This window comes from Dendropsophus ebraccatus, chromosome 2 (assembly GCF_027789765.1).
Source record: "Dendropsophus ebraccatus isolate aDenEbr1 chromosome 2, aDenEbr1.pat, whole genome shotgun sequence".
Taxonomy (NCBI): Eukaryota; Metazoa; Chordata; class Amphibia; order Anura; family Hylidae; genus Dendropsophus; species Dendropsophus ebraccatus.
In genome coordinates, this window is record NC_091455.1 from 142,679,619 (window position 1) to 142,704,743 (window position 25,125).

Below are 25,125 nucleotides of genomic sequence, written 5' to 3' on the forward strand. Positions count from 1 at the left end.
AAGCAAACTTCTGTTCAGTCGGCATATGCAGTCCATGTATAGTAAAAAGGTTCCCTCTGTGCAGTCCTCATATAATAAGAAAAACCCTCAAACATCGCTCCACCGCTGCTACTCCCTGGTGTTATTAATTTTATACCTATATGCACAAAGATACAGAACAATTTGTTCATACAATTAGAGTTTATGAAACTGATAATTGTAGAAAGAAAATACTGAATTTTAGGATGCTATTACATTTTTGTTAACTATAAAACAGTCAAAATATTGCATTATATTCCGATTTATATTTTTCTTGAGCATATACCAAATAAAAAGTAGTGACAGATAACTTTACATATCTGGTAAATCATCACTATTATGATAACATTAAATGTACATACAGTATCTGCCCAAATAAGAGACACAGTTCAAGAATTCTTGTGTACCTGCAGTAATGATTTCATATTAAACAGTTTTCTAACTAAGGCAGAACATACCATGACTTGTGCCTCAGAGTAACTGATACATATGGAAACTGTCAAAATGTGATGCCAATGGATCCCTGCTCGCATCAGCATGGGCCCCATTTATTTTAATAACCCAATTATGTCAGCATGTCCTTTTGACTGCTTCCCAATGTATCTGTGCCTCAAAGGCACAAATTATGGTGTGAACAAGCCTTTATAAAAGGCATTGCTAATAAATGGGGGAATACACTGTGTACACTGTTTTCATAACATAAAAGGTGTTATGAAAAAAAAAGAGATGAACGAACCTAAACTGCAGCATTTGATTACCAGTGGCTGAAGTTGGGTGCAGCCCTACGAAGTCCTGAAAAACATGGATACAGCCTATGGCTGCATACAACTTCTTCAGCCATCGGTAATCAAATGCAGCACACTCATGTTTGAATGAACCAGAGCATCCTTTATTATTGCTCATCTCTAATGAAAACATGACAGCATACACATTGGTAGAAAAAAATAGAACAAATTTAGCATTATTAGGCTGCGTTCACACTACGTATATTTCAGTCAGTATATGTATATTTCAGTCAGTATATTTCAGTCAGTATTGCAACCAAAACCAGAAGTGGATTAAAAACACAGAAAGGATCTGTTCACACAATGTTGAAATTGAGTGGATGGCTGCCATTGGCAAATGGCAAATATTTGCTGTTATTTTAGAACAACGGCTGTTATATTGAAATAATGGCAGTTATTTACTGTTATATGGCGGCCATCCACTTAATTTCAACATTGTGTGAACAGATCCTTTCTGTATTTTTAATCTACTCCTGGTTTTGGTTGCAATACTGACTGCAATATACGTAGTGTGAACGCAGCCTAAAAGACAAATGTGAAACTAACCAATCATGCAGATGGTGTTAGAGTAAAAGGTTAAAATGCTATAAATTAACACTTTAGTAGTGATGGCAGTGTCCAGTCAACATAATGCTTTTGCTTAGCTTATGAGCTACTGACTTGAAAGTTAGTAGGAGGAAGTCCAACTGGATTTAAAGATTGCCTCTTTAATTTCAATACTTTTATTCATATAACATAAATTAGCAGACTTACTGGGTTGTGTAAACTAAAGCCTAATCATGGGAGTCCTGATGTCAAAAATGATGCAAAGATATTGAAGCCATATTAAGCTTCAGATTGAAAAAATAAGTTGTGCTTGCAAGGTTTATTCGCATTGTTGCAGTCACACTAAAAAGATCCAAAGTGATTGCTTTAGCTATTGATAATAGATGTGTCTCAGTGTTAAGGGAGAGCAAAAAAAAAAATATCAGTATCAACTTCAAGTGGAAATCAACATTACCTAGAATTTCACTGATGAAATAAAAAATAGAACTGAGGAAGACGTGGTTATTTTCTCTTCGTGAAAAAATATGGTTATTTGAAAAAAAAAAAAAAGTGATTGTGCTTAAAATACCACAAAAAGCCATTTCTAATGGTTTAGGGCATGGGTCTCCAAACTGAGGCCTTCAAGCCACCGTTGCAAAACCACAATTCCCATCATGCTCGGACAGCTAAAGCTTTGGATTTGGCTGTCCAGGCATGATGGTAAATTTAGTATTGCAACAGCTGAAGGGCTGCAGTTTGGAAACCCATGGCTTAGGGAAACATACATCTTCAAGATAAAAGAAAAAACTGAAATATAGCTTTTGAGACGGCACTATTTAAAATTTTCACCTTTCCTGCATTTACGTTTGGATGGCAGTTAGTACAAGCTCTAGTTAACTACATGAGGAGGACCCTCAGGTATGAGGGACGTGAAGAATGTGGTTATGAATGACCAAGCTGATGCCACAAGTCCAGGGGGTGCAACTGCTGGAACATCATCCCCCCTCTCTTCTGCTCCATCATCTGGAATGCCTTCATCCATACGACGCTCCTTTGGTAGTAAACAAACAGGTTACAATACATTCTAGATAGATGTAGTATCTTTGTAAATACAAAAGACTCCTCAACAAAAAAATGAAACTACTCAAAATAAAAATTAAGGGTTTTCTTCCCACAGTTCATCATTACTAGCGTAAACCGAATCTGTCACTCCCTGACCATATACTGAGCTGGCGGCACTGCCGGTTAGAGATTAATGGATGCATTACGAATATATATATATACACCTTTATTGCCTGCGTCCATTTTTATTTTATTACAAAATGGCTATCATCATTATTGCCTTTCTCTATTCTTCAGGCTGTGAATAGCGTCAAGGATGGTTCCCTCAGCCCCAGGACCACTATGCCTCAGTAAGTGTCGCTCATTGCGCAAAGGGAAAGGTGTACAGCAGAGTGAGGCGAAGTGATGCTAGGGTCCAGTTTGGTAGCTGGTCAGTGGGTACCAATATCTAGCACCCCTGCCAATCAAGTGTTTGGGCGAGCTGTGGCACCTGGATATAAAACATTTTTCTCTGGAAAATTGCTCACAGTGTTATACAGCTATAATTGAGTACTCAGGTGGGCTGCAATACTTCTTCCAGGTATAGTAGACAACCAGGATTTTCAAGCCATAGCAAGAGCCCACGCATGCTCAGTGCTTCAGGATTACAGTGGACGCGTGCCTTGAGTTCTGGCTGTCCATCAAAGGAAGAGGAGAAATCTAAAGCAGAAAAGATACTTACCATCTCTAGAAGATCATTGTTGTTTACGCGATCATGATGGACACCTCCTAAGTCTTCTCTAGCCTGTGGCTGACCATCTTCTTGTCTGAATGGAAACCAGCCAGCCTGGTGCCTGTTCATTAGAAATAAGAGTGCATTGGTGGCATTTAGCTATACAACCTCACATACACAGACATACTCTAGACAAGATTTATACAAAATTACAATTCCAGATGCAGTCCTCACTTCTAGTATCCAGTGCTCCAGTAGCTCTGTGCCATTGCAGAGACATGGGAGGAAACTTTCTTAGGGGGCCTCCACACGTTTCGCAATTACGGTTCGTGCATGGATGATATGCTATGGACCAAAATTCAGAACTCCAGGCACCAAGCTTCCATAGCACGTCCGTATGTACAGACGTGCATGGCCCCTCAAATTTAAGCTGTCTTCTAGCACAATTTTTTGTTGCCCATTGGAGGTAATCACAGGTCAGATTCTATTTCTTACATTACTCTGAAAAAATAAAAGCTGCGCTGTGTTACTATAAGCAACCAAATAAAAATCTTGCTATAAAGACAGCTTTCTAAGGGTACCTTTTAGACAAAGAAATTTATCTGACAGATTTTAAGCTAAAGCCAGGAACAGGCTATAAACAGAGAATGTGTCATAAAGGAAAGACTGGATTTTTCCTCTTTCCAAACCTATTATCAAATCTCTGTGTAAAAGGACCCTAAATATTCCTAATGGTTTGGTTGAAATAATGTTCATACACAATAAATTTAAGGTGTGGGGGGGGGGGCAACACACAAATGTCACAGCACATAAGATTCTCATAGCATCTGCACACTTTTACAACAGGACTGACACAGGGCATCCTATAGAAATGACTAGTGAAAGTAAAATCCAGTCCACAGTAGGCACTGTGAGATTTGGCATGTCTAACGTGTAGTCACATGGTAAAAGACGCTGGATTAAAAAGGTTACTATCTTGAAAATAAATCCATAAGTGGGTAGGTACCAGCTACTCCCTATTTAATTTATCCTGATTGCAGTCAGGGAAAGAAAAAAATTCCCTAAAGTGCTTCTTTAAAAATGTTAAAAGTCATGGTGCACATGCAACAAGGTTTCAACGCATCTATGTACATTTTGTAGCAACAGGTTTTGGAGCTTGCTTATTAAAGCTTAACATTCTGCACCAATTTGCCTGGCCTAGGCCTCATTCACACATCCAGCGATTTTTGAGGACCATGATTCTAGTCCGCTAGCTAAAACTATGGCATTCGTATGTACATCCGTGTCCGTTTTTTTTCATTAATATTATCTTATGATATCATCACATCATATCATCCCATGTGTTCCACATTCTGGCATAGCAGAGCTCAATGTCAGATGTAGCAGAGCTGGATGTGTCACCCCTAATCCCCCTAGATGTAGAGCTGAATGCCCCCCCCCCCCAGAAAGCTTAATGTGTTGGTATAGAACCCTGTTCACCACAAATCCCTGATGATAGCGATGTCCGTGCAACCCTTGCTTCAAAATGTAATGTTAAAATATATACGTTGGCTCTGCCTGCTCCTCTGTGTTTTACGGTCTTCTCCACACTCCCCACAACTGCCAGTGCAACCTCAGAGCGGTCTCTGAAGTGACAAGCCGCTTAGCCAATCATTGGCCATGGTCAGTGATCGGCTGAGCAGCTTGTCACTTTAGAGACTGCTCTGAAGCTGCATCAGCGGATGCAGGGAACGTGGAGAAGACAGGAAGACAAGAGGAGTGGGCAGAGGTAATGTATGAACGTTATTATTTTCTTTACACTGTCATCAGCTGTGCATTGCTATTACATGTAGTCATGCACGGTCAGCGGACGATGATTTTTGGTCAGAACCTAAAGACACTATCAGCGATAATACTTGTCATCGGCTGATCGTTGCCTTTATTGCAAGGAGCAGTGATCTGCCAAATCAGCCTGATTCTGCAGATTGTGTGGAAAGTATTTACTGATTTAACCCTTTATTAAGAAATATTCTCTTAAAGAGGCACTCCGGGCTGGGGTTATTTTCAGTGTACGGCCAGGGAGGGGGTGGATATAGAATCCGCCGGTCACTTACCTCCCCGGTTTCAGCGTTGGGTCCCAGATTGCGCCGCCCTGTTCTCCCGTCTGGCTGCCGCTTCCTGGTCTGAGCTGGTCAGACCAGGAAGCGGCAGCTGGACAGGAGAATGGGACAGTGTGATCTAGGACCCGGGAGTTAAGTGACTGGAGGCTTCTATATCCACCCCTCCCCGGGCGTACACTGAAAATAACCCCAGCCCGGAGTACCTCTTTAGAAAGAGCAGAAAGATTTTGAAGCATTTATTGGGTGCCCTAATTATTATGTAAATTTTTAAATTACAGTACTGATAGGCTCATGAACCTGTGCAGAGTTCCATACTTACATGTACACAAGAATCATAGCCCCCATAACCATGACAAAGCGGCTAAAGGACGAATAGAAGTACACTATACTGAGAAGTATAGCTGCTCGGGATACTGTGTACAACCAGTCAAGCCAATCACGGTTAATATCTTCTTCATTCATTAGAGGGCCTCCTTGAGCATTCATTTGAACATTCTGATTCACCTCAGGTGCAATGTTTGGAGCTGCTCTTGGTGGGTTGGGCGGAGGTCGATTAGAGTTTATGGTCGGACTGGCTGTTGGCTGTGCCACTGCATTACCAGGTGTCCCTTGGCTGGAAGCAGCTGCCTGACTGCATAATCAAGGAAAAGAGAAAAAAACACATCCATATACATAATAATAAAAACCTTAAAAAAATAATCAGATAAACATAATGGGGGAGATTTATCAAACATGGTGTAAAGTGAAACTGGCTCAGTTGCCCGTAGCAACCAGATTCCACCTTTCATTCCTCACAGACTCTTTGAGAAATGAAAGGTGGAATCTGATTGGTTGCTAGGGGCAACTGAGCCAGTTACACTTTACACCATGTTTGATTAATCTCCCCCAATGTATGTTATATTAAACACAGAAAACTAAACATGTAGCTTATTATGTGAAGATAAAGTAATACTAAACCGGCTCACCAAAATATGGCACACTCAAATTTTCTGTGCTCAGACTCCTCTCTGTCTTAACAGAGAATCAAACTTTCAAAAAGAAAGAAGACTAATAGAATATGCAGGTCTGCATAAAAAGGCTTCCTCACATCTCCATACTAATTACAAAAGAATAAGACGTCAGTCTTTTAGTCTTTTAAGAAAATGCTATGTAGACAGGTAAACTACACAATCAACATAGAACAATGGTGTCAAACTTGTAGCCCTTCAGCTGTTAAAACCTTCCTATCACCACTGAACTGCTAATGCTTTGGAACAGCTGGAGGGCAAGTTTGACACCTGTGCCATAGAACAATGTGCATAGACTCAAGCGAGTAAAAGTTAAATCCAGATGAAGAATGGAAAATAATAGTCTTTATAAAGGCACTGCAAGAAGGCCTGAGAATAACACTTGGCTTGCAAAATTTGTTGAGCATGTCTTTTAAGGCTGGGTTCACACTACGTATATTTCAGTCAGTATTGTGGTCCTCATATTGCAACCAAAACCAGGAGTGGATTGAAAACACAGAAAGGATCTGTTCACACAATGTTGAAATTGAGTGGATAGCCTCCATTTAATGGCAAATATTTGCTGTTATTTTAAAACAACGGCTGTTATATTGAAATAATGCCAGTTATTTACTGTTATATGGCGGCCATCCACTCAATTTCAACATTGTGTGAACAGATCCTTTCTGTGTTTTTAATCCACTCCTGGTTTTGGTTGCAATATGAGGACCACAATACTGACTGAAATATACATAGTGTGAACCCAGCCTTAAGGTGGATGATAAAAATCCTATGTAGACACACACACCTGAAGTAGGCAAGTAATCAATGCACCTAAGAACAAATACCTCTATCACAGGAAACATATTTGGTAGTGATGAGGAGTGCTATAAAAACATGGATAAAACGGTGCAAGTTTAGCTATCCAAAAAAAGTCAATGAAATGGGACTTGATGTTAGGGTAGGTTCACACGTACCGGATGCGCAGCGGATTTCACGCTTCGAGTATGCAGTGAAATCCGCTGCGCATCCTGGTAAAGTGAAGGTCGATGGGGTTACATATCCGCAACAGAATTTTCATTCCACTGGGGATATGTAACCCGGCCCCTTTAACCCCCCGCCGCCGGCAACATACATTACCTGCTCGGCGCCGCGGCTGTGTGTGAGGCTCCCGGCTCCCGTCAGCCCCCATCAGCCAATAAGTGCTGCCGTGCACTGATTGGCCGATGGTGAGCGGGAGCCTCACACACAGCTGCGGCGCCAAGAAGGTAATTTATGCTCCGGGGCTGTGGGCGATTAAAGGGGCCCGGGTTACATATCCGCAGTGGAATGAAAATTCCGCTGCGGGTATGTGACCCATTCAACTTCACACTACCAGGATCCGCAGTGGATTTCGCTGCAAACTCGCATCGTGAGATCCGCTGCGGATCCGGTATGTGTGAAGCTACCCTTAATAGTAAATTGCGAAACAAAGTACTACTCATCTAAAGAGAGAAAAAAAGAAAAAAAAAAAAAAAAAAAAAAAAAGAGGACGTTTGTCTATGTCTACATATGACAACCACACCAATTTGATTAAAGTGTCACTGTCGTTATAACTTTAAAAATCTATATCAACAGTAGATGTGATACAAAGAAAGTTTGCAATTTACAATCTTTTTTTTTTTTTTTTAAAGTTATCATGAAAAACACGGCACTTCCTGTTTTCTGACTTTTTTTTTTTTCCCCCTCAGAGTCAGAAAACAGGAAGTCCTGCGTTTCCCAGGCCATCTGAGCGCTCACAAAGAAGGCAGTCATGTGATTGAGGGACAAATTAAGTCCTGACTCTGTACTGGCTGGAATTCCTGTGTTTAGTCTGTTTTTTTAACCAGCACAAGTCAGAAAATCTGCCTTCAGGAGACTGAACCTGGATTTCTGGCAAGTTCAGCTTTGTTATAAAGCATGATAACAACAACAAAAAAATAATGAATACATATGACAAACTTGCTTTATTTCACATTTACTGTCGATTTAGACTTTGAAAGTTATAACGACAATGACACTTTAATAGGGTTATTTCGAAATATTGGACTACTGCATTATATCAGTGCAACAGCTGCATACTCAAAGTTACAGTGACTCAAGCAGCTTGGCCTTAAAGGGCCATCACTTATTAGGTGAAACCTCTTTGCCTTTTTCTGTCAATTACTACTTGGAGACTGGTGACACTGAACAACTGTATGATCTGTTCCCTTTCCTGTTGTCAATGTGCATACCAGTTATCTTCCTAGACAGACTAGATACAAAAGAGCTCAGCAGTGTATCACTTGCAAATGCTTTTTTATTCTTCCTCACTACAATGCGTTGCGGTACTTCCATGGTTGAATATGGAGACCTTGCAAACACAAGAACACAAGTTTGTGAGGCACAGCACTGACCTGCTTATATTGGACATCCATGTCTCATGCCTTGCATGTGTTTCTCCTGGATGATTGATTGACTGGGCATCTATATATTCCATAAATTACCATACATCCCTACTCTGCACCAAGGTGAAAAAATTCCTAAAAACACTCCTAAGTAAAGAGTCACTGTCGTTAGTTTTTTTTTTTTTTTTTTTTTTGCAGAAATCAATAGTCCAGGCGATTTTAAGAAACTTTGTAACTGGGTTTATTAGGCAAATATGCCATTATTTTCATTTAAAAAGACTTATGCAGGCCCCCCCCCCCCCTCCTCTCCTTTCTGTCATCCACTGCTCAGAATCAGGAAATCTCAATCAGACGGATCCTGTCTGTGCTATGGAAAGGGGAGGGGGAGGAGAGGAGGAGAAATGGCAGCAGAGAACAAAGGATTACACAGTGGGGAAGCTATTCTGAGTGCTAGTCAGAGGTCAGTGGTGACATCAGAGGAGAGAGCCTGGTGATGTAGCTTTAAATTAACTCTTTGCTGTCCTGTTTTGGTGTCTCATTTCCCTCTCTCCGTAGGAGAACAAGGAAGACAGGGGGGAGAGCTTCAAACAGCTTTTTCATGATAAAAATTAATTTTTCGGCTAATAAACCCAATTACAAAGTTTCTTAAAATCGCCTGTACTATTGATTTCTACAAAAAATTTTTTTAATGACAGTTACACTTTAAGTGTGACTTCTATACCTAAACAAAGTCTTACGGATAAAGGTTCCTGAGCATTTAAGTAAATTCTTGGTTGCTTTTAACTGAAGAACGGTCTTAAGAGGGGATAAAAAAGGTGGGATGGGCTTCCTGACTACTCACTATATTTAGAAGTTTAAAGGGAACCATTCACCCCGTGGCCCCCGGCAGAAACTGACATACAGTGACATAAAGTTCAATATACTTACCACATCGCTCCCGGTCCCGTCCCGAAGCCCGTTGTTGACACGGAGAAATCGACGATTCTTCTTCTCGCGCCCATTATGGTAATGAGCGCCGCCGGGTCCGAAGTCCAGCCTTCTCCCCGCCTCCGACACTTGATTGACGCCAGGTCCTCTTCCTCCTCGTCTTCTTTCTTCTCGCCGGATCCCGCGCAGGCGCCGTGACAGTCGTTTTCGGCGCATGCGCAGTTCACAATTGAAGCCGCTCCGCAGCGTCACTGTTTACTGCGCGTGCGCCGATTTGCTCGAAGACCGTATCCCGTTTACCGCGCAGGCGCAGAAGAGGTGACGAGACCATCACAGCGGCGCCTGCGCGGGAATTCGGCAGAAGACTGAAGACGTCAATCAAGTTCCAGGAGGCGTGGACGGGCGGCGACGAGAAGAGGACCTCATGAATAAGTTGGACTCGTCCGTCGTTTCCTATGGATGTTGGACTCATCTCAGCTCATTACCATAATGGGCGGGAGAAGAAGAATCGGCGATTTCTCCGTGTCAACAACGGGATCCGGGACGGGACCGGGAGCGATGTGGTAAGTATATTGACCTTTATGTCACTGTATGTCAGTTTCTGCCGGGGGCCACGGGGTGAATGGTTCCCTTTAAAAATTTAAGGATTTAAAAATCAATCATCGACTGCACATTGATGCATGTAATAGGAGGTGCATGGTGAGCTGTCGATAAAAATATATATTAAATAATAAATATGTATACTTAAGGGCCATTTTAGATGGCCCGATCAATAATGCAAATTATCTGCTAGATCTGCGCTTATTAAACGGCCTATCCATTGTGTAGGAGAGGATCCACGGACATCGTTCGTGACACGTCAATTCTTTGGGCTGACGGCAGATTGCGCTTCAGAATATGAATCTATGGGAAAGGCGTCACCTCAAGCGGAGTCCACCGCGTTGCCTTTGCTTGAAAATCCTGCGCATGTTTCTTAGTGGGAACATACTCTATTCCGGCATATAGGACCGGTCTCGCTTTACACTTAGGAAGGCTATGTTCTTGCAGAATTTACCACAAAAGGAAGTGTAATTTATAACATCACAGAGCACATTTCCACCACTCCAGATTCCAGTGGCGGTGTGTTTTACACCACTCCACAATTAGGGCTAATAACTAGGTATACTACTGAAAAACACCTATTTAAGGCAGTAAATGTGCTAAATGTTCATGAAACTCCTTTCTATGCAGATATAACTTTATTATGCTATAGACATGAACTTACTACTGCATGTAGTACTGTCGTGCATATATTTGTTGCCACCACATCATCTGTAGGGGGGTGAAGACTGAATAAACAGGAAATCCAGCTGGTGCTGTCTGTGCAGGGAGATTCCCTACAGAACTAAAGAAAACATAACTCTTAATTTAACACCTAAGTAAAAATAAAACATTTAACAGAAGTATGCAAATCAAAATGCATCCACATCATTGTACCAGACTTACGGTTGTGTGTTGTACGGAAATGAGTGGTTGTGCATGGCATCTGTATATGTATGTGGATTATGGCGAGGTCTCAAGTTTTCCTCAGTTCTTGGGTTTGATGATGTGGATGGCATATCCTGGGTCGTAGATACAGGGAGAGATGATCCTGAGTGTTCTAAATTCTAAAATAACACATGCATTTATATATTACTGGCTAGCTATTGTTAAGGGAAAAAGAACACAACATGTGTAACTTTAGGTTAATGATTAACAAAATAATGAGCAAAGGGGGGAAAAAAAGACAACAACTCATCATTATACTAAAGAAGTGATGGGGAACCTTCGACCTTCCAGCTGTTGCAAAACTACAAGCTGAAGCTTTGGCTGCCCAGGAATGACAGGATTTGCAGTTTTGCAACAACTGGAGGCCAGAGGGTTCCCCATCCCTGTGTTAAAGGGAGTCTTCTAGGATTATCCCCAGGGCAATAACCAAGCAGCTTGGTTAGAAGGCAACAACTGTTGGTGCAATTATCAGAAAATGGAAGAAACACAAGATGACTGTTAAAGGCAGGGATGTGAAGTCGGTAAGCCGCAGCTCCGACTCAGACTCCTGAATTTTATCAGGATCGACTCTGACTCCCGACTCAGACTCCTGCTCCTTCATAAATGGCCATACAAAGGAAACATACAAAGGAAGCTTCTCCTGTGTGTGCAGTGGATGCAGCCAGTCTCCAGCCTCCATGTCCTGAACAACTCACAACTAGACTAGATGGAGCAGGTGATCTTTTCCTGCTGACAGTTTTCTATGTTTCTAACTAAATATTCACCATACTTAAAAAAAACACTGCTAACAATGTCAGATACCTGTGAAATAGAGGTCAGCCATAGTGATATACAGGGAGTCACACATAGTGATATAGAGAGGGGTCACACATAGTGATATAGAAGGTCACTGTGGGGGCACGCAATAGCACGCACACAGCCTGCTGCAGCCATAGCATACACACACACCCACACAGCCTGCTGCAGCTATAGCAGACACACAGCCTGCTTCAGCCATAGCACACACACACAGCCTACTGCAGCCATAGCACACACACACACACACACAGCCTACTGCAGCCATAGCACACACACACACACACAGCCTACTGCAGCCATAGCACGCACACACACACACAGCTTGCTGCAGCCATAGTGCACACCACACACACACAGCCTGCTGCAGCTATAGCACACACACAGCCTGCTTCAGCCATAGCACACACACACAGCCTGCTGTAGTAATAGCACACATACGCACACCCTGCTGGAGCCATAGAACACTGAAGGAAAAACACACAATCCCAGAGAGAAAACACCACACTGAGGACAGAAGTTACACCTACACTACTTATGTCTTCTCCTCCTCCTCTATATTACACAGGATATCTTCATATTACACAGCTGCTCATATACAGTCATCCAGCATTCAGGAAGAGAACAGCACAGATCTCCCCCCACACAATGGACTCTTCCAGCTCAGAAACAAACTGCCAAATAGTGACCGACAACTTTTCAATGACCCCCATTATGTAATAGGGCCAGTGTCCTATTACTGATATATTTCCCGACCACCCTTATGTAATAGGGCCAGTGTCCTATTACTGATATATTCCCTGACCACCCTTAGGGTCCTATTCAACGGGCCGAGGAGGGCCCGATCAACGATGTAAACTGGGACTGGGATCGTTTACTGGGACTATTCCACGGCCCGATGATAGTTGAGCGAGGGCTGCAAGGACATCGTTACCGATGTCCTTGCAGCATCATACATTACCAGTCCAGGCTTCTTCTCCGCGCTGTCTTCATCCCCAGGTCCCGCGCACGCTATCTTCAGAATGGCCAGTCAGCTGACAGGCCATACTCGGCGGTCCCGGCCTGTGATTGGCTGAGCGCTCCGTCAGCTGACCGGCCATTATGAAGATAGAGAGCGCGATGAAGACAGCACGGAGAAGAAGCCTGGACAGGTAATGTATGATGCTGCTGCTTGTCAAATCGTCGGTCGCCCGCCCCGCACCGCTATTCAACCGTAGCGATGCGCGGTGGGGGAACAATGATTTTAGGTCTGGCCCTAAATGAACAATCAGCCGATGACACGATCATCGGCTGATCGTTCTCTCTATTTCACCGAACGATAATGGGCCGAATCGAGCCAAATGGGACCGATCATCGTTACTGTGGAATAGGGCCCTTATGTAATAGTGCCAGTGTCCTATCAGAATGTCGCTCATAATATATATTCATGAGCAAAACTTGTAAAATTCATATCAAAATTCAGTTCTACATTTTTTAAAGATTTTTTTTAAAGCTGGTGTCGGAGTCGGTACATTTTTTTCCGACTCCAACTCCGACTCCAGCCAAAACTAGCTCCAACTCCGACTCCACGACTCCACAGCCCTGGTTAAGGGAGAAGTCTGGCAATTTTATTGATGTATTTTATTGCCCTCCAAAAGTTATACAAATTACCAATATACACTTATTACAGGAAATGCTTCTAAAGTGCTTTTTTCTCTGCACTTACTACTGCATCAAGGCTTCACTTCCTGGATAACATGGTGATGTCACGACCCGACTCCCAGAGCTGTGCTGGCTGTGGCTGCTGGAGAGGACGATGGCAGAGAGATGCTCAGTGTCCCTCCAGTGACCTGTGTCCCTCAGTGTCCCCCTGCCATCATCCTCTCCAGCAGCCACAGCCCGCACAGCTCTGGGAGTCGGGTCGTGACATCACCATGTTATCCAGGAAGTGAAGCCTTGATGCAGTAGTAAGTGCAGGGGAAAAAAAAACACTTTATAAGGATTTCCCATAATAAGTGTATATTGGTGATTTGTACAACTTTTGGGGGGGGCAATACAATACTTTAACAAAAATGTTTGCCGGGCTTCTCCTTTAATATTCCTCGGTCTGGGGCTCCATGCAAGATCTCCACTCGTGGGGTAAAGATGATTCGGAGAAAAAGTCAGGAATCCTTACTGAACTACATTGGAAGACCTAGCCAATGACCTAAAGAGAGCTGGGACCACAGTCTCAAAGATTACCATACATAACGCTGTCTGGGATTAAGAACTTGCAGGGCACACAAGGTTCTCCTGCTGATGCCAGCACATGTCCAAGTCCAGTTGATGTTCCCCAATGACCATCTGGATGACCCAGATCAGACATGGGAGAAGGTCATGTGGTCAGAGGAGACCAAAACAGAACTTCACTCACCATGTTTAGAGAAGGATGAGTACAACCCCAAGGACATAGTCCAAGGTGGCATCCAAGGTGGAAACATCATACTTTGTGGGTGCTTTCCGCAAAGGTAACAGCATGACTGCACCGTATTGATTGGAGGATGGATGGGGCCATGAAACATAAGATTTTGGCCAACAACCTTCTTTCTTTAGAAGGAGCATTGAAGATGGGTTGCGACTGGCTCTTCTAGCATGAAAATGACCCAAAACACACATCTAGGGCAACTAAAGGTGAGGCTACATAAGTAGTTTTTGAAAGATCTGGAGAAGATCTGTATGGAGGAGGGGGACAAAAGCCCTGCTGCAGTGTGTGCAAACTTGGTCAACAACTACAGAAAACGTCTGACCTCTGTAATTGCAAACAAACGTTTCCGTTCTGTTTTTCTATTGTATCAAATAGTCATTTGATAAAATAAAATGCAAATTATCTATTTAAAAAGTCATAGAATGTGATTTTCTGGTTTTGTTTTTTTTATAGATTCTGTCTTTCACAGAACCTATGATAAAAATGCCTTGCAAAATCCGAAGGAAGTGGAATAAACCTCTGTCTATTAAGAAAATTGCATCATGCACTGCATTGCAGTCTGGTGCCCGCTACACTAAAGTGTATTTATCTGCATCAAGTGCCTTCCAACAATGGCACAGTACACCCACCACATAGGGTCCATTTACACAGAAAGATTATCTGACAGATTATCTGCCAAAGATTTGAAGCCAAATCCAGAAAAACTATAAACAGAGATCAGGTCATAAAGGGAAGCCTGAGATTTCTCTTCTTTTCAAATTCATTCCTGGCTTTGGCTTCAAGTCTTTGGCAGCTAATCTGTCAGATAATCTTTCTATGTAAATGGACCCTTAGGATGGGATATGACTGGTCAAAGAAAACTCACTTTTCATCCATCTGATTTTCTGACCTTCTGGTCTCCAAGTGTAAAGGACATGCCGACTAGTGAAGGGACGCCCAACACAGCAGTCCCCTAGTTCGTTAGATAGGGTCTTCTAGGTAGGGCTTTATCCTAATTTTCTATATGCTTGATATCTTACCCTCGCTTCTTGCTTTAGGATGATTACTTTATAAACAACTCTTTCTAATAAACAGTTTTTCGATTGTACTATATTGTGACCACCACATATGTCAACCTCTTTCTTCTCAATGGGAAAGGCATCAGTTTTCTTTGGACTCGCACATATCAATCTTCCCAGCAGAGCCAATCACAGCAGTCCTCAATTGAGGAGTCTCCAACAGCATGGCCCTGCCACAACTTGGTCAACATAAGGGAATTGAGTCTTAAAGGGGTAGTGCGGCGATAAAGAATTATTCACAGAACACACATTACAAAGTTATACAACTTTGTAATGTATGTTATGTCTGTAATGGCACCCTTCCCCGTGTCCCACCACCCCCACCCGTGTACCAGGAAGTGTGGTGCGCTAGACATACCTGTCACGTGCCGACTCGTCTCCGATCTTCAGTCATTGAAGTCATCTTCGGACGGCAAGCCGAATCCCTCCGGCCGTCCTGAGTGCCGGCCCCCCTCTGCCGCGTCATCGGCTGCTCAGCCGCGATTGGCTGAGCACAGTTATGCTCAGCCAATCGCGGCTGAGCAGCCGATGACGCGGCAGAGGGGGGCCGGCACTCAGGACAGTCGGAGGGATTCGGCCCGGCCATCCGAAGATGACTTCAATGACTGAAGATCGGAGACGAGTCAGCACGTGAGAGGTATGTATAGCGCACCACACTTCTGGGTACACGGGTGGGGGTGGTGGGACACAGGGAAGAGGGCCATTCACAGACATAACATACAATACAAAGTTGTATAACTTTGTAATGTGTGTTATTCTGTGAATAATTCTTGACCGCCGCACTACCCCTTTAATGCGTAGACATTCCATTAGGTGGTCATGCAGATATCCATGTCATGGCCACCAGAGCAATCAAAACTTTTTAGATTTTTCTTGATCAACACAAGAGATTCCCTGGAAACTTTGAACATTCTGTCCTTCAGTTGGAGAGAGGCCTCTGTCTTTCCACCATTACCACTAATAACAAAAGTGTCCAGGAAGATTAAAGGGAAGGCTCTGATAATTCTCCAATTCTGAGAGAGGACTCTTCAAAGAGATTCCACAGCGCCAAGACCTCCTTACCCAGGCAAGGATTTGCCATTCCTGCCCCTAGAATTTTCATCTTGTACGCTGGTCGGCACTGATTGATAAGGAACTTTCAGTTCCAGGTGTGCAGACAATGAAATCTCCTCTCCCCCACTTCCTGGTGTCCTTAAAGAGTCACTGTCGTATTTTTTTTTTTTTTTTGCAGAAATCAATAGTCCAGGCGATTTTAAGAAACTTTGTAATTGGGTTTATTAGCCAAATCTGCCATTATCTGCATGTAAAAAGCCTTTTCCCAGGTCCCCCCCTCCTTCCTCTTTTTCATCCACTCTGAAAAATCTGAAAATTGTGACTTGTTGCAGGAGACGTCCCCTGTCTGCTCTAGGGAGAGGGGAGGGGGGAGGAGGAAGGAGGGAGTTATCCGGCAGCAGAAAGCAGATAACAGAGGATTACAGGCACAGAGCTGGGTGACAGCTGTAATCTGAGCTCAGACAGGTCACTGGTGATGGTCAGAACAGATAACGGGTGAGGGATTTGTAGATTAACTCTTTGTTGTCCTGTTTTGGTCTTTTCTTTAGCTCTCTCCATAGGAGAACAATGAAGACAGGGGGGAGCGCTTCAAACTGCTTTTTCATGATAAAAATGCATTTTTCGGATAATAAACCCAATTACAAAGTTTCTTAAAATCGCCTGGACTATTGATTTCTGAAAAAAAAAAATTCACGACAGTGACACTTTAAGTTTATTCAGGAGGTATACTTCAGGGCCTAAAATTAAATACACTTAAGGTCCAGTTGACAGCTACCCACTAATCACTCCATTCAGTTTAGAGCGTCAAACTCACTGTTCCTCCAGTTTCAATACCATAACAAAGGAAAGGCTACAGCTAAAGCTTTCTTATATCATTGGCCTAAAAGCGTTGTAAATAACTGTTGCTCCCTCCAAGGCCTACTCCACCAGATCGGTCTCCAAGTCCTGGGCAGATCTACCTAATTTCCACATAAATAAAGTTTGCTTGGCTGCCATATGGTCATCAAGCATCAAAAGCTCACTGTCACCTTTTAGCAGGATAGTGCTGGAAGGTGGGCTGGACACTACCTTGACCCATTAATGTATTCAACATCAAGTTCCTCTAAACCACAGGCCTCTGTAAACGCTGGAGCTGAACTCTTACAACTGCTAATTCACTGCAAGCTGCTTATCATTCTTTGCTAATCATCTTCTTAGTATTAACTTGGTGGTATCTTGGTGAGATCTTATATCTCAACTCATTAAAACATATCCATCATTTAAAAAAAAAAAAAATACTTTTTACATGTCACTAGGTTTTGATCAATAGGCTGGGAGTACTGTGCTGCACTTTCCTGCTGTCAATCTCAGACCAGGCTGTCCCACAGTCTTGGAGGTCATTCACATGCTCCGTAATCCACAAACCCAACAGAGCGTGAAGCATCATATTGAGCCAAAATTTTTTAAATCTTTGCAATAGTGTACTGATACAGCTGCACAGGTCTTCACGCACCATTGGGTCTGTGAATTACAAATCGTATGAATAACCCTTTGTAAAGGAGCAGCCAAGACAGAGATCATGAATACGGGAATATCAACTGCACACCAATTGCCATCAATTTTTATGTTTTTATTTTATGCACTTAAAAGATTTTTTTACAGTTTCCAACACAGGTAGCGAGCATTTAACATAAGTTATGGTGTACCATATCACTAGACGTTTGTCAACATGGTATACTGTGCTCAAGAGTTATAGGAGACACCGTGTGTGGGAACTGTATAGGAGTCAGTGATGGCGGGCGGTCGTAAATGACTGAAACGTCCAGTGATATGGTACACCATAACTTATGTTAAATCCTCGCTACCTGTGTTGGAAACTGTAAAAAAAAATCTTTTAAGTGCATAAAATAAAAACAAAAAAATTGATGGCAATTGGTGGTCAGTTGATATTCCTGTATTCATGATAATTGCTTCAACTGGCACTCCCTACTTTGAGAGCGCAGACATAGCATCAACTATAAGACAAAAATCATTGCGAGTCTGGGAGTTAAATACCCTATCATGCACTTTTTCCAGCTCATTCTCCTCAGCATTGAGACCCCAACCTTTTTCTTTATGACTGAGCCCATTAAAGAATATAAATAAAACATCAATAATAGGCCATCACCAGAACTGTTCCTTATAGTGCACAAATATCAGGTTTTCAAGCTTATCCATCAACTTACTGATCTACTGCTGCTGTTTTTGTTTGCAGTGTTCTCTCTGCTGGTGCTAGGTTTTGGAGAATTTGGTGGGCTCCTGGAGGCACATACTAAATGAACCATGTGATATTCATCTTGCTGAAAAGAGAAAGAAGAACAGTCTAAATCTTTGAGCAAAATGTATCAACCTTTAACTTCTTGATTAAGCAGAAATGTTAGAAACTCCTTAAAACAAAAAACTCTCCCCCCTTAATGTAGTCTTAAAGAGTAAAACTTGTATACACTATAAAAGACTAACGGAATTCTTCCATTGGTCAAAGCTGTATCTGTAACAAGGTTTGGATGGACAGGTCTGCTCTCTGGTCTTGTGTCAGAACTGTGTGTAGGAGTTTACAGGAAACTCTGCTGTCATTTGCATCTCAACTCTTCAATTCCTTTCTACTAGCAGACATTAGTAAAATCTTTCTAAAGATACTATTAGTGCTGCAAGTTTGGTCCACAGTGGGGAAGGGACATCCTACGTTGTACACCTGGAGGAGCTCACCCTGGCAGAGTTAAAGGACAGTACAGAACATATAGTACCACACTATACTGTAGAGTGGCACTACCAGACACTGATCAGTGCATGCACTCCAGCTGTTTTACCAATGAAGTACTCACTTTTAATGGTTGGATCATTTAGGCATTCACATGTGTTGCATATGTCTGTAGCACTGTATGCTACAATGGTCCAAATAAAGACTACTGTATTGTGAAAATATTGGAATCACTGTAATTGCTTCAGAGTAGCAAACCTGTTCTTTACTTAAATTTTAACAACTATGTAAGCAAAGAAAAGCATGTTAACAATGCATATGCATTGGAATAGACATTACAGGAGGCTCAGTATTTTCTTTTCTTAAAAGTACATTTTATTAAAGTTATATTACAAACATAAAACTTTATAAAAAAAAATGTGAAGCACTAACAACTTACTATACAAGTAATATATTAATCTCTTTAGCACCAAGTAAGGCTGGCTTCACACTGCGTTTTTGCAGTCCGTTTAACTTATAAGTTTAAAAAAAAGAAAAAACACGGATGAAAAAACAGATGCACAGACAGATGCAATTGTGTGTAATTCGTTAGGATACACTTTTTTTTTTTAAACTTCCAATATTTAAAAAAACACAGATCAAAATGGATGTCTATTAATTTAAAAACGGATACATTAAATGGACGTCACAACTGCAGTGTGAACCCAGCCTTACTTCCTGGCCACATATTATTGATGTAGCTGTATATGCAGACTTACCGACATTTGAATAGAGAATACTGAGACACAGTTAGCCCAAGCTGTATATGTTCTGAAAAGGCCCCAAATTCACCCCTTTCTCTAAAACACATTTACATAGATGCAGCACCTTTTTGCAGTCCAATTTGTGTGCCCCATAAATCCACAGAGATCTACACAAATTGGGAAGGAATCTGTTATATAATGGTGCAATATTCTGTATACTTACTTTCCTGAGAACATCTTTCAAACGCAAGTGATCGAGGAGGAGTTTGCCGGAATATACAAGCCTTTGATCCTTGGTTAGCTATAAGGAGAATAATAAATCCAATAATTTAGACATCATGCACTATAATACCTGGGACTGATTCTATGGCAACAATGAATGCAGTGTATGATTCTGTGATAAAATAATTTCACTATTCACAATCATATTGAATAAAGGGTAGTCAGTGTACTCCTTATTAAGCTATAAGTTGCAGATATCCCTGGATCATTAATAGTACAATCAAATCAAATATTACCTGTGTCTTGGTGTAAGGCCTTTTGCACCTAGGGTCTTTTCAGACTGTATTAAGCAGCCTCAGATGTACAGGTCTGTAAAAGCCCCCTAACATGTACATCCGATTTGCCCTGTTGTCTTTGTTACACAAAATACGCTAGACACAGCTTACACAGCTTCATAACATGTATGTCTTCAAAGTGGAAGTGAGAGAGGGCAAGGCTTGGCAATGCCTCCAGGGCACTTAAGCTTGGGGGGAAAAAACTAAAAAAACACCACACAATTTTATGAGTTTGTAAAGGACCATTAACCAAGACACCAGTATCATTTGATTCATTGTCCTACAGGCTTCTAACAGACATGTGTTCTCTGAATAAACCACTACAAGGGATGGTTGTGCCTTTTAGTACATTGCTACAACCTCTGTGCACTCTTCAGAATCTGAGCTGCAGGAAAGTAACCTGCATTCTCCTGACAGCTTTTATAAGGAATTCAGTTTCTCCAAGACTGCAGACACTTTTTGTGCATAAAAAGATGACATACTGCTAGGATATGCAGTCATTGTGAGAGTCCAAGCTCTGGGACTCACAGCACTGATTCTACGGCACAGCAAGACGCTGGGAAGCTGCATCACTGCACTGTTCAGGTAAATAGGACCAACTGCAGTTCAATACACAGCCAGGAGACCAGGAGCACTGCTGTGCAGCAAAAATAGTGAATGGGACCACAGTGCAAACTCCTTTTTCTTGGGTTCTAGAGACTGGGTGGTGAATACACAAAATTTGATGGAAACGCTTACCATTGATGGTTGTGCAAAGATAAGGCACAACTGTCCACAGCGCATATATAATGTAATGATCAGACCGCAGCCTCTCCTATGGTGTCCTCACCGGGAACAAACTGTTGCACTTCACTCTACTCCACTTTACCTATGATTTGGAGTGGAGTGAAGTGCAAAAGTAATGTCATGTCCTTGTGATATACTATCAATTTTTGAAAATGGAATATCCCTTTTAGGAAATAGAATGTGCACTAATAAATAAATGCGAACCTGCAGTTAGCAGTTGACCATATACTTGCAAAGTGCCATTTTAAAATATACACTACTTACCGGTTTACTGGGGTAAACCTTAGAGAGATGAGTTTTTAGTTTTTCTACTGTCCAGTCTAGGAAGCAGTTAATGGTCTGGTCATCATACTTCTGATTGGGAGCTTTAATTACCAAAGTCACAGGGTTATCCATTACGGCTTGTTCCATGGCAATTTATAGCAAACTTTCCAGGCCAGGCCTTTTAAAACATCCCGATATCTCAACAAGCTAGCAACATTGTAAAAATGGGCTGTGTTCTGTTACATCACTGTGGCTTCTCAGATGTCAATAGTTATTGCAATAAATGTAAAGAAATGGAGAACACGCTGAGCAATCAAGCAGCTCCTGTGCAGAGTAATTCTGCCCATCAAGAGACCTTTAGAGGCTAGTATTCCTCAGAGACCTGAAAAAAAAAAAAAAAAAGTAGAAAATGTAATTAAGTTTGGAATTCTGTAATGTTATGTTATGTAATGTTATGTATGTAATGTTAATTACTTGCTAGTAATGTTATAGACAAAATGGACAGAATGGGCAAAGGCTACAACTACTCCATCACCTCCATCATACTTCTCATCATGCACAAATAAATTCCTCCCTGGCCAGTTGTCTTGAAGATACGTTATGGTACTGGTATAATTTGGCACTGGTATTCAGGCGGCTTATAGTACTGTTATTTAGCAGGCGATGCATAGCAGTCTTGACATACTTATCATGCTTGTACAGTGAAAATGCACTTATTTATGATCATATTAATAGTAGTACTAGTAAACACTTTACGATTGCATCTGAAGCTCCAGTCACACTCCTGTTCGACAGATCCAAATTCTTCTTTATGTCAATTAACTCCTGATAACAACTACTGCTAAAGAGCCTATAAGCAGCTCAATTGTAGACTGATATGGTGCGTTTATGCTGCGTTTACACATAACGATTATCGTGCGAATTTGCGCGATAACGATCGAATTTGAACGATAATCGTATGTGTAAACGCAGCGAACGATCAAACGACGAACGTTTTGATCTTTCAACATGTCATCAAATCGTCGTTCGTCAAAAATTCGCCGATCGTTCCGTGTAAACAGTCGTCGCGCGATAGTCCGGCCTCCCGCCGCCTGCAGACCCACCCGCCGCCCCGCTCGCAGCCCGGCCCTCCGCTCATCCGCAGCCCCCTGCGCCGGCTCGATCGCCACCCCCGCCGCCGATCCAATCGCCACCCCGCAGGCATACGTTACCTGCTCCGCGCAGCAGGTCTTCCGACATCCCCGACTCCGCTCTTCAGTGCACTGATTGGCTGAAGAGGGGAGTCGGGAATTTCAAACGCCTCCTCTTCAGCCAATCAGCGCTCCTCTTCAGCACTGATTGGCTGAAGAGGAGCAGTTTGAAATTCCCGGCTCCCCTCTTCAGCCAATCAATGCAAGGCAGCATTGATTGGCTGAAGAGGAGCCATTTGAAATTCCTGACTCCCTTCTTCAGCCAATCAATGCAAGGCAGCACTGCGGAAGCAGTATGGAACGATTTTTCCGTACGATATATCGTACCGTCTAAACGCTGATCGTTATGAAAAAAAATCGTTACTCCGACATTGTTAATCGTATGATCGGGCCAATTATCGTTTCGTGTAAACGCACCATTACACAAACGGCTTTTGCTGACAAAAATCTGTCAGATAAATCTAAGAATGGATTTGAAAAGAGGAGAAATCAGTCTTTCCTTTATGACCTGTTCCTGGTTTTGGCTTTAATGATCTGTCAGAAAAATCTCTCTGTAAACGCACCATTAGGGCCCTATTACACGGGGCGATTATCGTGCGAAAAATTGTTAAATCGTTCGAATTTAAACGATAATCGTTCTGTGTAATTGCAGGCAACGATTGAAAAATCGTTCGTATGTCGTTGATCGTTGATTTAGATCTGAATCTAAAATTATCGTTATTCTTTTGCTGTAATTCCACATTCGTTCGCTCAAGTTCCGCGTTTTTTCACTAATTGTTCAGTGTAATAGCACATTGCCCATTGTTTTGCTGGGATCAAGAGGATTAAACGATCAAAGTAACGATCATAACTAAAGATCATCGTTCTGTGTAATATGGTGAACGATTTCAGGCTAACGATAAACAATCTCGCTTGCGATCGTTTATCGTTAGTTGTTAATCGTTAAAAATCGCTCCGTATAATAGGACCCTTACTGTTGTAAGGGTCCTATTACACAAATCAATTTTTAACGATTAACCTTAAACAATAGCAAACAAGATTGTTTATCGTTAACCTGAAATCGGTCACCATATTACATAGAACAATAGTCGTTAGTTACGATCGTTACTGCCAAGGTTTGCTCCATCTGAACCCAGCAAAACAATAAACAATGTGCAATTACACTGAAGGATTAGTGAAAAAAATGCAGAACAATTAACGATAATTTTAGTTTCAGAAGTAAATTAACGATGAACGACACACTAATAAATTTTCATTTGTTACCTGTTATTACACAGAATGATTATCAATCAAATTCGAACGATATAACGCTTTTTCACATCTGTCAAAATGTTCAGGTTCCGCAACGTTATCTGAAGCCGAACACTCATCATTTGATTCCTCAGGCTGCAAAATTTGGATGCCGCCTTAGGTCCTGTTTACACTGAGCAAAAACATCGGAACTCCGCAGTGGAGCTCGCCGCCATGCTCAGTGTCCTGCAGTATCTCTATGGAAGCGTGCACCTCCACTTCCTCCCCTCAAAGAAGTGGAGGCGCACGCACGCTTCCATAGAGATACTGCAGGACACTGAGCATGGCGTTATTCCGCAGAGGAGAGCTCCGAATTCCAACGTTTTTGCTCAGTGTGAACGGGGCCTTAGGGTGCGTTCACACGTACAGGATCCGCCCCATCAAATCCGCTAGCAAAAGTGCAGCTACCGTTAAGGAGTCCTGAAAAACATGGATACAGCCACAGAGTTTCAGTTCGGCCGACATTGCCAAACCTGAACATTTTGACAGATCCGTCCAACACTAATCCTTGGTGTAAGGACACACCTGGTAAAATGTAGGGGGAAAAAATCCCTCTCCAGCCTAAACCCTGGCGCCAACATTACTGCTGTCCATACAATACTGGATCAGCCTCATGATGTAAGCGCCAAAAACCTTTGGTAAACCAGCAGCATTTCTAGCTTTGTATTTGCACATAACATTCCCCAATCCGTCCAACCATTGGCAATCTCCTGGGATCTGCTGGATTATTATATAAGGATTCCCCACCAGCAGATGCTCCTAACCACAGGCTTGTACAGGGCTCAATGTCATCCATCCCCTGGACAGGCTGGGGTTGCTGGCCCTGGGTGCAGAGCTGTGGCATGGACGGCAGTGTTATTGTTCTCCAGCTGCAGCGCCCGGCTCACTACACGGCACTGCCGCACTCACTGTTACCTGGAAGCGTCTCTTGTTGTCTCCTGACACCGTCTCCCCAGACACCTCCTCCCGTTCCTTGTGTCAACTGAGGGTCCCTGCCCCGGACACAGCTGCACAAACAGGGAGGGACTGTGGACGGGCGACTAACGGAATTACGTCACAGACTCCACCCGGGATAGCAACAAGGACTGAGGAGGAGGCAGCGCCTCCTACTGACTGTAAGCTGGAACGGAGCGGCTCCTGGTAGGTATGATGTCACAGCGGGGGCGGGGCCTCTTGGAGGAAAG

The 25,125-nt window shown here is 42.5% G+C and overlaps 1 protein-coding gene across 1 annotated transcript; it reads right to left on the bottom strand.

The window, feature by feature from the left end:
• Window positions 1-1,490: 1,490 nt before the first annotated feature.
• HERPUD2 (HERPUD family member 2) lies at window positions 1,491-25,043 on the bottom strand. The gene is made up of 9 exons (XM_069958416.1): window positions 24,857-25,043; window positions 21,462-21,843; window positions 20,078-20,155; window positions 18,600-18,713; window positions 11,005-11,165; window positions 10,784-10,903; window positions 5,521-5,832; window positions 3,112-3,223; window positions 1,491-2,379 (listed from the first exon to the last, which is right to left on the bottom strand). The coding sequence occupies exons 2-9, from the start codon at window positions 21,606-21,608 to the stop codon at window positions 2,218-2,220; spliced, it is 1,206 nt and encodes a 401-aa protein (XP_069814517.1). The 5' UTR covers window positions 21,609-21,843; window positions 24,857-25,043; the 3' UTR covers window positions 1,491-2,217.
• Between the last annotated feature and the right edge of the window lie 82 nt (window positions 25,044-25,125).